The sequence below is a fragment of the Nelusetta ayraudi genome, unplaced genomic scaffold, assembly GCF_046127955.1.
Source record: "Nelusetta ayraudi isolate G7.1 ecotype Tasmania unplaced genomic scaffold, CSIRO-AGI_Nayr_v1 ptg000019l, whole genome shotgun sequence".
In the NCBI taxonomy this organism is placed as follows: domain Eukaryota; kingdom Metazoa; phylum Chordata; class Actinopteri; order Tetraodontiformes; family Monacanthidae; genus Nelusetta; species Nelusetta ayraudi.
Genome location: NW_027466069.1, coordinates 4,845,191 through 4,863,090, shown reverse-complemented (window position 1 = coordinate 4,863,090; position 17,900 = coordinate 4,845,191). Strand labels below are relative to the sequence as shown.

General features: G+C 51.4%; 1 protein-coding gene across 1 annotated transcript in view; it reads right to left on the bottom strand.

Moving 5' to 3' along the window:
- Positions 1-17,900, bottom strand: part of agrn (agrin) — a 258,671-nt gene that overhangs the window by 16,412 nt on the left and 224,359 nt on the right. Inside the window, exons 25-32 of the mRNA XM_076026536.1 lie at positions 15,621-15,836; positions 15,287-15,516; positions 13,209-13,343; positions 9,515-9,605; positions 9,268-9,432; positions 8,976-9,087; positions 3,114-3,230; positions 889-1,072 (exon numbers count right to left, since the gene is read on the bottom strand). Of these exons, the coding sequence (XP_075882651.1) occupies positions 889-1,072; positions 3,114-3,230; positions 8,976-9,087; positions 9,268-9,432; positions 9,515-9,605; positions 13,209-13,343; positions 15,287-15,516; positions 15,621-15,836 (1,250 nt within the window). The remainder of the gene's footprint in view (positions 1-888; positions 1,073-3,113; positions 3,231-8,975; positions 9,088-9,267; positions 9,433-9,514; positions 9,606-13,208; positions 13,344-15,286; positions 15,517-15,620; positions 15,837-17,900) is intronic.

Sequence of the window (17,900 nt, the reverse complement as noted above, 5' to 3'; positions counted from 1 at the left end):
AACTCTTGAAAGGAGCGGAGGCGCATGAATATTCAGCAGGATCAGTTTCCTGACTCTGGGCTCGCCTCCGTCCGGGAAACGGCACGCGGCGGACAGAGAGGGCAGACGCTGCGCTGCACTGCAAGTAGCAGGAGCAGGAGCAGTAGTTGGATCAGTAGTAGTATTAGCAGTAGTATCAGTAGCAGTGGCATCAGGAGGAGGGGCAGTAGAGTAGAAGTAGCTGCAGTAGTAGCAGTAGCAGTAGTAGCATTAGCTGTAGAATTATCAGCAGTATTAGCATCTAGCAGCGGGAGGATGAGCAGTAGAAGTAGCTGTAGTAGTAGCAGTAGCAGCAGTAGCAGCTGCAGTATCAGTAGTGTTAGTAGTAGCAGTAGCTGCAGTAGTATTAGCCATAGCAGTGGTGGTATCAGTAGTAGCAGCAGTAGTATCAGTAGTAGCAATAGCAGCAGTGGTATCGGTAGTATTAGCAGAAGCAGCAGTAGTCTTAGCAGTAGCATCAGTAGTATTAGTAGTAGCAGCAGTAGTATTAGCAGTAGCAGCAGAAGCAGCAGTAGTATTAGCAGTAGCAGCAGTAGTATCAGTAGTATTAGCAGAAGCAGCAGTAGTATTAGTAGTAGCAGCAGTAGTATTAGCAGTAGCAGCAGAAGCAGCAGCAGTATTAGCAGTAGCAGCAGTAGTATCAATAGTAATAGCAGTAGCTGCAATAGTATCTCTATTAGCAGTAGTAGTTAATCATCCAAAAACACGCAGCGATGCTTCATTCAGCCCACTCACGCTGCACTTTACTGGATGCCAAAAATCATGCTTCTGCCTTCACTCACAGAGTCAAAACTGTACAACGTGTTGTTTTTTTGTTTTTTTTTGTTAATTTTTCGCAAAGATACTCACTGTTCTGGCAGTGGCCGCCCGAGAAGCCGCTGAGGCAGACGCACTCGTACATGTCAAGCTGCGGGTTGCAGCGGCCGCCGTTGTGGCACGGCTCCTGGGCGCAGGGGTGGCCCTGGAACGTGGCCACGTTGCTGGAGCGCAGGACGTTCTCCTCCCTGAGGATGGGCGTTCCCATCAGGATGATCTGGGGCAGAGCAGAGGGGGAGAATGGTGAGGAGGTACGTTCAACATGAGGAGAAGAAAGCTGCTCCGCTGCCCACTTTCAGCTTCCTGATGAAACTGATGCTAAACTTTTTTTGTAGCATTTTTAACCGACCGTAGCCTGATGCTTTCACGTTTGGTGGGAAATGCAACCCTTTGTGATGTCACAAAGGGCAGACTGTGTTTTTTTTTTTTTGGCCACACACTTTTACACTTTTTAAAAAAAATTTAAAGCAAGAATGATGGCTTTTTTCCTCCAACCAGGGGGGTTCACAGACAGGACAGGGACGGATATTGTTAGAAACACTGGTGAAGTGCACTTTTTGCAGCATATGAGACCTTTAAAAAAAACAAAAAAACAAAACAAAACAAAACTGCACCTGGAAGCGCTGGAAAACTCTCAGAGCGATGAAAGGCACTACAAGCTGGAGTGTCTGTGCAACAATTTTGTTACAGTGAAAGGCAAAAACTGGCAAAATTTGTGAAATGCCAAAAAAAAAAAAACAAAAACAAAAAACTGACTAACGAATGCACACTGTAGTTTAAAAAGAAGCCTGTTTTTTGTTCGGTTTGGTTTTAATTTCATTCCTGGCGGCAAAAACTGACGTTGCCTCGGCTGCTCCCCCCCCCCCCCCCCCCATGCCCGGGGAAAAGCAGAAACAGAAGAGCAGAAATCGTCTTAAAAGACTGTTTCACCCCGTAGGAGGGGGGTGAGGGGGGGGGGGGGGGGTGAGAAGACAGTGCGAGGCTGCAGTCGCACTATTAAGCAGAGTAAAAATCCATTATGTTTTCAAAATGCAGGCCCGTTATTCCCCCTCCTCTCTCTATTTGCAAGTCCATTTATAATCGACTATTTTCCGCCGCCTTGTGTTTGGATTGCACTATTGAGATGAATTGTTCCATGACCTCAACTGGGGAGCGTTACCTTCGTGATAATTATCTTGTTTTTAAATCCCCAGACCTCCTCCCCGTGTTTTCCGTCACATTTATCTGATTTTATTCCACCTCCCTCTGGCAAGAAAAAAAAACAAACAACAAAAAAAAAAAGCCCACTTGAAGCCAATCAGCGGCTGCCACTCAGGGTCCGGAGTCTGAGCAGCAGCCGGTTTGTTGGAGTTAATGCTGGATGATCATTAGACCTAATTACTATTACACGCCTTGAGAGCGCTCCACTCGGTCCCGCCGACGCTTTTTAAACATCCTCCTTCCGCCGGGCACGTGCCAAGGGAGGATGGATGGGGGGGCGGGGGGAGGAATGGGGGGTACAGGGGGGGAGACGTCACGGAAGATGACACGTGGATACGAGGCGCGCGTGTGTTAAATAAACGAGAAGCAACATCAGAAAGACAGAGCGCACGTCCTCCCGCGTTGCCTCATAATTAGCTATTCCCTGTTGGCCGAGTGAAACAAACGCCACATTTAGCTTTTTGATTTTGCTCGAGGAAATTGAGGGAGGGGGAGAGCGAGAGAGAGAGAGAGCGAGAGAGAGAGAGAGAGAGAGAGAGAGAGAGAGAGAGAGAGAGAGAGAGAGAGAGAGAGAGAGAGATGATAATATAAAAAAGCGAACCCGTCAAGGGAAAAGTTTGCTGAAGAGAACTAATGACAAGTTTGCACAAACAGTAACATCCTGCCTTTGTTCCAGCAGAGTATTTTTGGCGCGCAGAGATGAGCTTTTTTCTTTCTTTCTTTCTTTTTTTTTTTTTAGCATTATTTATTTATTTTGCTAGAAAGTGGAAGAGAGGAAGGGGAAGGGGAGAGAAAAAATACAAAAAAAATCTGGAAGGCTGTCAGTGAGAGAGAGAGAGTGGGGGGGGATCAGAGAGGAGTATGAAGGAAAAAATGAAGTAAAAAGCGCCGTCTATTATTAGTGCAAACTAATCCAAAAGCAGCAGAGTCGCTGCCCGTCACAGTGGCAGCTCATCAAGAAACATCACCAACCACCACGTCCAGACACACACACACGCACACACACACACACACACGCACACACACACACACACGCACACACACACACACGCACTCACCTTCTGGATGGTTCCCTTGAAGCCCTCCACCAGGGCGGCGGCTCTCGCCAGTCGGCTGTAGTCGGGAGCTCCGCCCACCAGCAGAGACTCCTTCAGGTTGAGGTCTACGTGCAGGTTCTGACGGACAGACGGACAGGGCACACACACGGAGGTCACAACGGGCCGGGGCTGCGTCAGCGAATCAGGGTTCAGGACGACGCACTTCAACGCTGTCGCTCAAGTCGCTTGAGTCGTTTTTGTTCGGGGGAGCGTGAAATAAGTTGAATCCGCTGCTTGGTTGAGATGTCGTGAGTGAGATTAATACGCCGTGTCTGCGGACATGTCACATTCTCACTGGCTGAGCCATTAAAAAGAAACAAAAAGAAAAACCAAAAGGCGGTTAATCCATACTGCAGGCGGCAGATGGGCAGCAGTCCATCTTGCCTCGTCAATACTCTTGAAACGTTACAACATAATTGATATCTGCTGCCAGGGGGAGAGAGGGATTGGAGGGAGGGAGAGGGCAATTACTCTCCATCTATCGGGGCCACATAAAAGAGAAAAGAGAAAAGCTGGCGGTTCTCAGATAGGGACGCGTGTTACAGTGGCGCCAATGAGCGGCTGATCACAAGTTCTCTCACTGTGGATTAATTGCGCGGCAGACGGCTGTGAAATCCGATTCCCTCCACCAAACCTTTGGGACGACTGATTTTTTTTTTTTCTTTAGTGCATTAGCAAGGTGCCGCTTTATTTCCTTTAGTGCGTGTGCATGAATGTGTGTTTGTGTGTGCGTGTCGCCAAGTTGCCCGAAGCACATCAGAAGGAAGGAATTAATGATCTTTACTTTATGTAGAGCAGCGGTCGCCGGAGGGGGTGAAGTGGAGTTAATTGCTGGAAAAATGATGGAAGGCTTCAAACAAAAGGCTCGCTGCAGGTGAGTGGGGCCCCCGGCTGGAAGTCTGGGGGCCGGGCCGAGACCACGAGGCTGCGGCCAAACTTTTCAGTGCTAAACTCGAGTGCGACTAGCTTGCAAAAATAAATTCTGAAGTATGTTTTTAGTCCGTCTTTATTGCAGTCGTCTTAGATTTGGGTGAAGGCTAAACCAGGAAGTGCCTGCTGACAGCTGTATCTAAAGGACCACAGAAGAAGACATAGCTGCTGTGGTCCTCCGCTAGCTTTAGCTGCTGCTAAAGACATGAGAACTAATCCTGGTTTTGAGTTTCTGTTTTTTGCATTGAAGAGAAATACAACTCCAAGTTTTCACATTTCCCCAGATTGGTTTTTGCGACTGGACTTGGCATGACAGGCACCAAACAGTACCACCGTCCTGTTACAAACGAACAGACTCGATCCAATCTGCTTCTCGTGTTCTGCTGTAACCATGTCAAGTCTCGGATAAAAGCTGTTTCCTCCTCACGTGAGTCTGCGGGTTCTTTTTTATTCGAGTGCACGCAATGGCAGCCAGGGGGCGCCCTCTTGCGCTTTCCCCTCCGTCCGACAGGTGCTGAAATCCCGCCCACCCGGATGACGGCTGCTTCCGTGCAGGCCCCCAGACTCCAATTTGGCGGCCAAATCATTTGAACGAAGTTATTCACCCAGCGCATACGCAGAAGAAGTTTTTGACTTCCGCACTAGAGGGCGCATAGAGCATGTGCATTTCACACAATGCTGCTGGAACTCCCAGGAGACAGCCAATCAGAACGAGCAGAGACAGCACGTATGACGCAACGCTGGGAATATTATCTATATGAACTATTTTCTGGTGATTTTCTGGCCTCGACATTTTGTTTTGAAAGACTAAAAGACGATAGAGGTGTTTCTTTTTGTATTGCGGTCTATGAGTCCATGGGGTTTTTTTGGGGGGCTGCAGTACCTTGAGTGGCCACTGGGAGAAAACAAATCGCCACCGCCATATTGCCAGTTTGGTATTATCCAGTTCTTCTAATATTTCCATGGGCGTGACTCTCTAGACCAGACTCTTTCTTTCTTTCTTTCATTTGTTTCTAAGTCAGTGCTGTTGTTATGGGCGAGGAGTGAGTGTGTGAGAGTGCAACACTTGTCGAAAGTAGATCGCGGGGAAGGATTCTGTGGTGCCCCCCCCCCTAAATCTCGTCGCCCACTTACCGAAAATAAGTGAGAGCGGGCGACAAAAGAGCAGCGCGACTCGGCTTCGCCACCTCTCCCACTGTTCGCTCCCCCCACCTCCCCCATCCCCGCCCCACCCACCCACCCACCCCCGCCGCTCGTCACTCTCCCGCTTCGCCCGTGGCCGCTCCGCCGGCCGCCGGCGTGATATCCACGCCTACGCCCCCCCGACTAATGAAGACGTGGCTTTGTTGCTAAAAAACAATGGCCATCACCGAGATGAGTCGCTGCTGCTGCTTCTTTTTTTTCTTTCCCTCCCGTCTTCCCACCGTCTTCCGCCTCCACGGCAGATGGACCGAGGTGAAAGCCAAACCGTGTTCTTTGAGAGCGTCTCCGCCCCGGTGCTGTTTTGCGTGCGTGCGTGCGTGCGTGAGTGCGTGAGTGAGTGCGTGAGCTCACGAAATGACATTCTCTCTTTTTCTTTTTTTTCCCACTACTCTACAGAACGGGCAACTTTTGAAGCCGCCCGCGACTCTGCGGAACTACTTTTTCGGTCTCCCGGTGCTGTTGTCGCGTGGAGAGATGGGGGTGAGAGGGCGAAGTGAACGACTTAAAGGAAGAAAAAAAAAAAAGAAAAAAAAGAAACATGGGTCTAAGAAAGTGTGACTGGGACTTGTCTCATTACCTTGCGTGATTTCTTATTTTCCAGACAGCACATCATAGAAGAGAAAAAGGACAAAAAAATAGGGAGGAAGAGAGGTTATTAGTGGGGAGACGAGTCAGTGTGTGTGTGCGCGCATGTGTGTGTGTGTACGCACACAGAGAGGCATGCAGAGCTGCAGGCAAACGCAGGCGTCCCACAACCGCCACACACAAACACAGCGACTTTGAAGCGCTGAGGCCGGGCGATACGACACGACGTCACGTCGTCCGACGATCGTTTCATGTTTTGCTTTGATTCGCGGTCAAACGGAGGATCGGCCGCCGCCAGATTCTGTTGTTTGCACATGAAAAGCGTCGCGGTGCAGCGTTTTTGCATCCACCTCGCCGTCGTCTCTGAAACACTTCCGTTAGCCGCGGCTAACGATCGACGTCCTTTCCGCCGGGCCGACTCGGTGGAACTTCCTCAGCGCCGGCCAGGGTGTGGGTGCTGTTTACAGTCGACGGCTAAATAAAGTTTTGACTGACAGGCCCCTGCATGTGACTTCTTTACACTGACTGAAAGTCACTCTTTAAGGCGCGGGAATCAATTTAAATGCTCGCTGAAGAGATCACATAAAGGTGGCTAACGACGACACCCGAGGCTAGCGGCCGTCCTCCGCTAGTGCCTAATCCTGGTAGCAGCTGCTGCCGACATTAATTTGGCTTGCAACTAAATCTAACACGGTGATGTTTTCTCACTCAGTCAATTCGAAACGTACGATGTCGTTAGCAGGAAAAAGGAACGATCTCAATCAGGAATTTTTTTTTTTCCCCCGGCCGTATCGCTCAGCCGTACGCCCGAACCTTTTTCCCGCCTTTCTGAAAGGCCCCGCCGTTGCACATGCACCTCACCACTCAAACCAAACTCACTCATACACCCGTGCATGAAGCCGTGCAGGTGTTCACACTCACAGTGGAGAGGGGGGGGGGGGTCATGCAAAAAGAAAGAAGAGGAAGAAGAGCATGCGAGAAGCAGCCGGTGCGTCCGAGATGAAAAGCATCAGCAACCAGACGATGGCGGACGGATGGGGGGAGGCTGGGGGTGTTTAGGTGGGATTGTGTGTGTGGGCTGGGGACGGGGGTGGGGGGGCGGAGCCTCAACCCATTTAGAAAATGCCGCCGCTCCGTCGCGCACATGAAGGCAGGTGGAGGGCTTTGCTCCTGCGTTGCGCTCCCGCCGGGCCCGCCTCGCGCGCCGCATTCATCACTGCGGCGAGGAGTCTTTGATGTGAGAGGACGGCGGCGGCGATGGCGGCGATGGCGTCGTGCTCCTCGTGCACGCTCCCCGTGCACGCTCTCGTGCGCGCGGCCCACCTTTGATATGACGCCAGCAGTGTCCCTGCAGCCTCCTCGTCTCCTCCAGCAGCTGGAGGAGCTCAAAGCCGTACAGGATGGACTCTGGCTCGCTCTACCTCTCCGAGTGTGTGTCTAAGCACGAGTGTGCGTGTGTGTGTGTGTGTGTGCAGCGCTCAGCTCCATAACTAGTCTCTTGCTCGCTCTCTCCCTCTCCTCCTCCTCCTCCTCCTCCTCCTCCTCCACCACCTCCTCCGCCTCCTCCTCGTCCTCATCTCCGCTCTCCTCTTGCTCTCATCTTTTAATAAGATTTTCTGCCTCTGTTGCTGGAGTAAAACACAATTACTCTGCGGACGATGGGAGGCGGCAGCAGCAGCAGCGGCAGCAGCAGCAGCAGCAGCGGCATGAGGACGAGGATGAGGCTGAGGATGAGGAGGAGGAGGAGGAGGAGGAGGAGGAGGAGGCGAGGGAGTGAGAGAGAGACGAGGGACGAGGGGAGCGTGACGTCCTGGCTAAGCATGATGGAGTTGACAGAGCGCATGTTCATAATCAGGAATTACTCTGTTTAGTATAATTGGATGACTTAGAGGCTTATCAGCCTATTAGATCGCCTTCATTTGGAATCGTGTACCTGCTTTATTGGTCCTGACGCGGGGCCGAGGAGTTTCATTACGCCGCTCGCAGCCGCCACCGCCGCCGCCGCTATCTGCGTTATCTGGCCCCTCCCTCCCTCCCCAGACACCACCTCAAAGGCTGAATTTATAAAATTGACTTTACAGCAGCAGTAAAAGCTACTATTCATTTTTTTCCACCCCCACCTCCCCGCTACGCATGCTCGACTGAGCTTTTTCTCTCTCTCAGCCAACCTCAAAGGAAGCAGGTCCTGAAAGAGAAATAATGCAGGACGTAGCCCGCAGATCATCCAGCCGGGGCTGCGGAGGGAGACGAGGAACCTCTTCCTCTCTTCTTTTTCCTCTTAGGTAAATGGAGTTTGAATAAAAAAAGAAGCTGTATTGTGGAGGGGGGTCGTACGGAGAACAAACCCCAGCACATTAGCATAAAAGAAAGTGCTAATTCAGCTCCGGTTGAACCTCCCAGTTTGTTGGGGATGAATTGATGAGAGCATGGAACACACGGTGCGCTCTGTTGAGGCTCGGAAGTCGGACTTTTTGTCGGAAATCACAGCTGGCTGAATCATCAGGGACCCCCACCCGCCCTCCCGATGTCCAGATTATTACTTACCGATCCGGTTATCAAGATTTAAGTGAAATTGTGGTGCAGATTTGGCCCTTTGATGGCCACTAGCTCTGTTTTTTTCAGTCAAACAAAATGTAAAACTAATACAACTATTTCCCTTACAAGCTGCTATCATCTGGTATCAGTCATCAGAGGGTATCAACTGGTATCAGAGGGTATCAACTGGTATCAGAGGGTATCAACTGGTTTCTGAAGGTATCAGCGGTAATCAGCCAATGCCGTGCGGTACCAGCCTGTACTGAATGGTATCGGCTGTTGTCAGTCGGTATCATCCGGTATCAAAGGGTATCTGGTCCGTGTTGCTCTCACTTTCATGCAGGAACGTGGAGCCCCGCCCTGGACGCCCTGGACGCCCTGGAGTCCGACTTCCGACTTCCGAGCCCAGACTGGAGCGCACCGGGAGAGACAGTCACCACGGCACGGAGCGAGCGAGCGAGGCTAAGCACAAGTTGGGGTTCAGCCCCAGCCCCGCATGCTGAAAAGCCCCTCCCCCTCCCCTTCCCACGTCCAATCCGGCGGCTGCACAGCGGCAGCTCGGCGACTCACCGGCGCCTCCCCTCGAACCGGGTCCTTCTTGTTCACCATGATCTCGCCTTTGCGGTTGGAGCGCTCCAAGTTGATGGTGTTCCACACGTTCAGCTGGATGGGCTCCTTGCTCCTGCATGGCGGGGAAAGGATAAGTTGAGTATCATGTGTAACATCCATTTTCTGATATATTTGTTTTTCCAGCCTGGATTTTAGCCAAATTAGAGGCTGGGAAAGGTGTTACTGTTAGAAGACGAGGATTCTGGGCGTACGGGAGCCTCAACGACAGGCTGCGGTGTGTTTCCGAGCTCACCTGATGGTGGCGGGGCCTTTGCCCAGGTCGTAGCGGAACTCCAGGATCCCCTCGTTGAGGGACAGAGAGATGAAGTCGCCCCTGCCGTCGGACTTCTGGCCGTTGTAGAAGATCATCCCGTTGGAGTCGTTGGCCATGAGGGTGACGGTCACGCTGACCTTTTGCCTTCAGGTCGAGAGGACGATTCGGTTTCAAGGCGGGACAAGGGGCTGAGCCAATCCAAGGGTGCGGGAAGGCGGGACCTTACCTGAGGTCGTGGCCGTAGAGGTGCAGCCCCTTCAGCTCCACGTAGGAGTCGCCGTTGAAGTGCGGCATGTAAGCTCCTCCCCTCTCAACCACTGCAAGGGAGGAAGGAAGGAAGACACCAGGTTCATCCTCAGGTGCTTCACTGTCACCGCATTGAAATCCAGGATATTCACACTGTACCTTTAAAAGGAACTGTCAGCGTTACGGGGAGGAAAAAAAAAAAAAGGCTGGGGGGGGATTAAGACTTTTTCTCCGCAAGAATTCAAACAAAACACTTTCCCGCTTTCACACGGCAAAAAAGAGAAAGAAACCCCCCCCCCCCCCCCCCTGTCAAACTGATTACGCAGGCTGCCACCGCGCCACAAAGAACCTCTGGAGACATGTGGAGTTTAACACCGCGAGCCGGGACCCAGGAAATAATGCAGTGCATTGTAACGTTGGCAGGCCTTTTCTCCGACAAATTCATCTGTGTGCGGCGGGTCTAAGCCTGGCGATCCACTTCCTGGCTGGCTGGGATCGGGGCAAGGCGGCGTGCCATCCCGCCAACAAGTGGCTCGACATTAAAAAAAAAATCATTCCGCCGTCACCCCGAGGCCATGTGTTTATGGCATTGTTTGAAAAAAAAAACAAAATAAAAAAAACAAACCCCTGCTGCTTTTCATGGGGTTATGCAATAGATAGCATGGCGTTCGCTCGCTCGCACGCACACACACACACACACACACACACACACACACACACACACACACACACACACAAAGACGAGCACACGCACCAAACAAACAAATGCGCACAGCCACGTCGCCAGCAAGACGGCTTTTGTGCCTAATTGGTTAGGCTCAGCTGAGCCCAGTCAGGATGGCGAAGGCAGACTGAGACGCGGAAGCTAATTAACCATTGTGAGAGAGGACTGCTAATGATAGCGGCGGTGGCGCGCGCCGCCACGGAGGGGGATAGTCGGAAGATATGTGCGCAAAAAACCCCCCGGCTTTATTAGCGAAAGCAGAAGGCGATGACGGCCCTGAGAGGAAGGGTGGCTTCCCCCCCCCCCTTTTTTTTCTTTTTTTCGTTCTTATGTTCAAAAATAAAAGCAGGAAAATCAATAAGTCACAAGAAGGCGACCGGTGGATTCAGGGGTTGAATGAGAAAACCTTTCACCGACGTCCTTAAAAATAGCAAGAAGCCAGAAATAAATAAATAAATAAAGGTCCTCGGCAGTAACATTTCAAGCAGGCAAAACAACCCTCTATAGTCACTCTGTCTAGATTTTCTTTCGACGCGCTCTGGCTAATTAACACTTTTAGCAAAAGACCTGTCAAAACAGCATAAAGTCACAGTTTGGCAACAACAAAGTGGTTTAAAGAAAAAAACAAACACAAAATGCTTCTCCCACACACACACACACACACATACACACACACACACACACGCACACACACACACACACACCCACACACACGCACATCGCACAAAGCAAAGTAGTTGCAAAAGCCCCCTGGTCCCGCCCCCGATCAATCTGCTCTTCCAGAAAAATTACCCACACAGGCACGCACATTCTGGTTTTAAGTGGATAAGCTCCTGCATGTAAAACACTGTCAAACCCCCCTACACACACACACACACATACACACACACACACAGTCCCAGCTTCTCAAGGACTGTCTGAGTCCCAGCGACCCCTCTTTCATTGCCAAATCAAACTGATTTACACTATCACAGGGTGAGTGCGCACGTGCGGCAGGTAAACCAGGCCATTCCAACCCTCGAGGAAAAAAATAAAAAAAATTGCCTCTTAATGACGGATATCAGGACGGGCCGAGTACAGCGATGCCGTCCGTCCGACCCTGGCAGAACAGCAATGGAAACTGGGCGACGGGCCATGCGGTGGGGGTCTCTCACACAGGGAGGAGTGGGAGGAGCCCCGGACCACCTGTCTCTGTCTTAACTGTTCTCAGCGCCACAGATCCTCGGAGGGTCCGTCCGCCTGACTGGCTGCCTCCTTATCGGGGAGCTCCTGTCTGGGGTGAGGAGGGTGGGAGTAGTTGGGGGAGATGGGGGAAGCTGAGACTCCGGCTGACTGACTCTCCCATAAATCAGTGCGGGCAGGGAGGACTGATGCGATTAGTCATCTCATTGATTCCCCGCGGTGAAAAAAAAAATTAAGAGGAGTGGCGGGGGGGGGGGGGGGGGGGGGTGGACTCTTTCTTTTCTTATCCTACAATAAAAGGTGTGTCAGACTGGGAGACAATGGCGTTCACGCGGCATTGATTTTGGTTCACCTCAATTTGTTTTAATCAGCTGCTAACTGTGACTGTGGGCTGGAGGAGAGCGGCGGACACCACATCTGTTTTCCCCCGCTGCCACTCGCCCGTCAATAAGCGGCGGCGCGGCCAAGTCAAGGCGCCGTCTTAGCGCTGCAAGAAGGTTCTGAGGTTGGGTTCCCAGAAGAGGAGGAGAAGGAGGAAGAGGAGGGCCTTTCTGTGTGTGTGTGTGTGTGTGTGTGTGTGTTCTGAGAGGTACACCAGGAAAGTCTTGAGCAAACACTGAAATTATAATTTGTGTCAGAAGTTCAGAAGTCAAATCAGGAGCTTTACTGCACTGGTCACTCAAAGGTGGCTAACGGCCATTAGCCAGCTAGCTATCCATCCCAGCCGTCTTTGGGTGTGGGCGGGGCTACACCCTGGACTCAGAGTGACCTCGCCTACTGACAAATTTAGAGCCACCTGTTCACCTGATGTGGAGTGGCGTCCTGGCGTTAGCATGCTAGGCTAGCCGACGTTTGATATGGGCTACCTTGCGAATGTCTACCGAGCTACAGCCGACTATACCGTCTCCATCTATGAATTCTCTCCAAACTATGACCAAGAAAGTCTTCTTAAGAATCAGGGTAACGAGGCTGCAAGGTTTATTAATTGTTAGCAACAGTCGTCAGGGCGCAGAGCAGCGCAGAGCAGCGCAGCAGCGCGGGAGGAGCTGACTCGCCGCAACAATCGCTGCTCAACTTCCTCAAAGAGCGGCGGAAGCTGCCGGAAGCCGCCTGGCAGACATCTGAGCGCCGCGTCGCCCAAAGTAACTAATGATGAACTTCAAAAAGCGGGAAGAGTCGCGCTCGGGTCTTTATCCCCCAGCAGCGTCCTGGGCCCCGCGGAGCCCGCGTGGCAACATCAGTGTTTGAACACAACACCTGTGGGCGGACAGGCAGGAAGGAGGGCGGGAGGGCCGGGTGGGGAGGAGGGGGGGTGTGGTAGCGTGAGGCTCGGCCTGATGTTTTGCCGTTAACAAGCAGAAACGCGAGCAGCCGAGTCGAAGCGGCGGCGAACGGACCCGACGGGGCCAATCATCTCACCTCGGTTCTGCAAAACCCAACCAACCCCATAACCCCCCCTCCCCTTCCACCCCCACCCGCCTACCCCCTCCAACCCCGAAGGCTCCCGCCCTCCCTCCCTCCCACTTCTTCCTTTCTACCGTTTCATCTCCTTTTTTTTTTACATTCGGGATGAAAGTGTGACAGCCACCGCGGAGAGAAGATTGAGAAGAAGACGAGTGAGCGAGAAAGGGAGCGAGGAAAAGAGGGCAAAACAAGGGCAAGGAAAAAAAATCCTTGACGAGCGCGGCAGCAGAAGAAGGAAGGAAGGAAAGAAGGAGGGGGGGAGGGAGGGAAGGAAGAAGAACCGCGGGGCGTTTAATCACATTACCTTTCTCGCAGTGTCTTCCCTCGCGTCCCATGGGGCACTCGCATTTGTAGCCCCCCTCAGGCTGTGGCTGGCACTGCGAGGACGGGTGGCACCTTTTGGGCTCGCATGGATCATGCACGTCAGCGCAAGTGGCACCTGGAGGCACGCACACACACATACACACACACACACACACACACATACAGACATCCAGAGTGAGGAGAAACCCAGTGATGTTTTCTTTCATTTTCCCGTCCTCCTGGACTGGTGGGGAGGAAACTGGGAGGATTTCCTCTGTGACGGAGGTCATTTTCTAATAGGATTTAGAAATATTACACGTCCAGATTAAACGACGGAGGAGGAACTCCTCCCGCCGCACGAGGCCGTGGTCCCCCCGTCCCCTCCCGACGGCGGTGGCGGCGAGCTACCCTGCCTGCCTGTCTGCTTGCTGGAGGATGATGATGGCGGTTCTGCCCTCTGCCACAGCCAATCTGAATTTGCCCGTCATTACTCGGCCGGCCGGGGCCTGTGGTGAGCCGAGCGCTTTAATGAGCGCCGTCCCCGCAGAGGCGAGCCGCGTTCCGCCCGTCTCGCTCTTTTTTTTTCATTTTTTTTCTCCTCCTCTTCCTTCGGAGGCAGACTTTAATCCTCCGCTCGGGCTTCGTCCCCCCACCGCCGCAGCCGCCTTTGGATCAGCCTCTCCCTTCTCCTTCTTCTCCTTCTCCTGCTTTTTAAACTATGATGCCGTCTGCCTGGTTCATCGGGCCGTTCCATCTATTTTCATCCGTTCATTCTGTGGTGTGACCTTCCTTCACGGATCAACAAAAGCTGCCTCCTCAGTTCCTCCTCACAAGGCCTCTTCTGAAGTCCTGAGTCATTTTACCGACTTCTGCTTCCTCTTCTTCTCTCGCTTCTCTCTAATCCAGATCACTGACTCCAACCTGCTACCGCTAGCTTGCTAATTGCAAGGACGTTGTGTCACAATGGTGCGACTACTATTCTTCCTGTATTGATCGCTGTATTAGCCCCGTGGGAGGAGCAACAGCTCCTGTTTCTCACGAACGAATCAAACGGTTACTCTGCTGGCAGGTGGTGCTCTTGGATTCCGACTCAGTGACTCAAACGACTCAAAAAACACGATTCTCTTTGGTGGTTTGAGTCCTGTTAACCCGAGACGGTAAAAAGAATCGAGTCTCCTGTAAGCTGCTCTTCATAAAGGAACGAGATGCTCCATCGACCCGCTTTTCAAATCTGAGAAAAAAAACACTAACCAATCAGTGGCCCGGAAAGTGGGAGGAGCTGAACGGAATCCCCCCCGCCCCCCACTTCCTCATGCGAGCTCCATACATCCATTAAATTTGAGCTTAAAAAAAAAAAAAAAAAAAAAGTTGACTCTGACACTTAATTTGGTTCTGCTTGTGAAAGTTTTTCAGCAGCGAGCTGCAGATGGGGCCACGCTTGGCCGGGCCCCCGTGGCCCCTGCCGCACTCTCTCTGAGTTGCTTGTTAGCCGGCATCAGCTGGAGGGAGGAGAGAGAGAAAGAGGCGGAGCGGATGTGGAGCAGGAGAGAGGCCAAAGGCCGCTCGCTCAGACGGAGCTTTTTCCTTTTTTTATTTCTCTTAAATGCTTCCTGCGCGGCGTCCGCATTTAATCTCTCGTTTCTCACGTCGAAACGAATGCACAAACCAATGCACACACACACACACACACACACACACACACACACACACACACACACACACACACATTTGACCGTGCCGCGTGTTTACAAAACGACTCGCAGCTCCCGCTGGCCGCGCCGTCAAATTAGGCTGTCAAGCCTGCTTAGCATTTTGGACAGCTAAGTCGCCGCCACAGTCAATCCCAGAATAGGAATTTTGAAAGTAATAAAATAAATAAACCTCCAGATAGAAACATCATTTTTAACAAGTTGTTGAAAGAAAAGTCTGGGAAAATTTCACAGGCGGGTTTCAAAAAAGCAACCTGTCAACTCGTTTCTCTCCACTCGACATTAAAATAAATCTGTATTCGTGACCAGCCAACCTACAAAAATAAATAAATAAATAAATAAAATTAAAGATCCCATGAGTTAGTCTCACCCCAGAAGCCTTTGGTGCACTTGCAGTGGAACATCTCGGCCTCCTTGACCTGGCAGGCGGCGCCGTTCTTGCATGGGTTGGGCTGACACGGGTTGTTTCCACACTCGCCCACGCCGCTGCCGTACAGGCTGTCGCCGCCGTTCTCCTGCAGGTTGAGCACGCGGTTGTTGACGTCCAGCATGCGGATGCAGCCCACCAGGCCGGCGGCCACCGAGGTCCTCTCCTTCACGCTGGAGGCGGGAGGAGAGGAGAAAAAAACAACAGGTGTGAAACCATCACACTTAGGAAAGAAAACAAGCAACCCCCCCCCCCCATATTAAAAAAAGTCTCTTACTCAGCCTTCATTTCGTGCGGGACGCCGCCGATGAACAGGTGCGTGTCCAGGTTGAGGCCGTCGGTGCCGCGCGGGCTCTCGCCCTCCACGTGCGGCTCGCTGTCCACGCTCAGCATGGCGTTGCGTCGGTTGCGAGTCACCACCAGCTGGTGCCAGCGGCCGTGCTCCACCTGCACCGTGCTGGCCACAGTGCTCGTCCCCGAGCCGGTGTTGAACCTGCCGGGGAGGAGATCACCAATCATCAACACGTTGGATAAGGAAAGAACATTTTTTTGCTTCAGGGTTTTCTCTCATTTTTTTCACTAATGCAAAGCTTCTATTTGGTATATTGTATTATGTTTAGATCACAACAGCCAGATAACAATACAGCCAATGAAGGATGCTGAGAATGCTAATGCTAATGCACAGACACCCAAAGGTCTGGAAGCATGTGAGAAGTGAGAGAAGGAGGAGCAGGGCCGTAAATAAAAACAAAAACTGACTTTCTGCAGTTTACCCAGCAGCAGCTAACGAGCTAGCGGGAGAAATTAGCGAATGTTGCTGAAACAAAGAAAGATGATGAGAGACTTCGTCAAATTAGGCTGTCAAGCCGGCTTAGCATTATGGACGGCTAAGTCGCGGCCACGTTGAATCCCAGAATAGGAATTTTGAATGTAATAAAAGAAATAAATAAACCCCCAGACAGAAACATGATTTCTAGCTGACAATGCTAATGCTAATGCACAGAAACACAAAGGTCTGGAAGCATGTGTGAAGTGAGAGGAGGAGGAGCAGGACCATAAAGGAAAAAAAAACCGACTTCCTACACTTTCCCCAGCAGCAGCTAACGAGCTAGCGGGAAAAATTAGCGAATGTTGCTGAAATAAAGACAGATGATGAGAGACTTCTACTTTTTTTTTTTTTATTCCTGTCTGTGAAGGCTTGCATGCTTCTACATTTCACAGCCTGATTAAGCATTTTTCTCTAATGAGGTTCTGTTGGAGGGGTAAAAAACAACAACAAAAAAAAAGGTTATATCACATTTAAAAGGGGAGGGGGCTGTGGTGCACGCACACACACACACACACACACCCACACTGGCATTAACAGAACCTGCGAGCAATTATCAGGCACAAATAATTAGTTCCCTCTCCCTCTTCCTCTGCTCCCCTCGTCTTGGATTTGCAGGGCTGTGGGTGGTAATCTTTTTCGCCTGCGTATTTCTGGAAGGGAAGGCAGCGCTGCGCTGCGTTCGTGGGCACCAGTGACTAATGATCTCCTCCAGTTTGCTATCGATTCGTCCCCGAGTGGAGCGAGCCGGCCTGCACGGGCCCGGGGTCGGGGTCGAACACAAGATGGGGGAAGGATAAAGAGAGCGCATGGTGTTTGAAAACTGAAGGTCCAATACAAATCCACTAATTAGTCCTTTCAAATCTCTCAGAAGATGCTGCCGTCCTCCAGATTTTTTTTTTTATTTCAAAGCATAGAAGAGACGAGGACCGAGTGTCTCTGTGGTGGAAAAAAAATGGGCTGATTCAAAAAGGGTTGGCTGCCGATTCTGGGTGACTGTCAGATGTCCAAATTTCACAAATGCTGGCCTTGGGATAGTATCTCACATAAGGGGCACTGCAAGGTTTTTTTGTTTGTTTGCTTTTTTTTTTTACCCCCTTTGCTATGTACAAGGAGGGACGGGTGCAGAGCCCGGCTACACCGCTTAAACCGACAGCTGCGGCACAAATTGAGGCCGTGTTGCCTGAGCGATGTAGGTGTGTTTAGCAGGCGGCCGCAGTCTGAGGAAAAGGCCACGTGTGGAGGCGTTGATATTTCTGCGTCTTTTGTATTTTAGAAAAAAAAAACCCCCACCAGAATTAAAGATCCCACACAGCAGTGATTTTTGACAGCAGGGCATTGACGAGCACAGACACAGTTCTGGATATCACCCATTTGTGATGTCACAATGGCCGCTGAGTCCTCACCCACAGGCAGCCAGCCAGCCGGCCAAAGGCTCCGCCCCTTGTGTTTGTCCCCTTCTAAATCTCAGGAGGGTCCAGCAGAGTTAGCAGGAAGCCTACAATTATCTTAATTACTTTTTGGGTGTAAGGCTGTAAACACAGGGCTAAAATCAGGCTGTTTTTCTGCAGATTTATTCAATTTTTCATACCATTTTGCTCCACTGGAGGCCTCTGAACACAAACCCTTTGATTGATTTTAGTGCTCGGCCAATCAATGGGATACTTTTCCTAACGAGATGTATAATGGATGCATCTACACGAAGCTGCATGACGCGCACGGTCCAGCGCA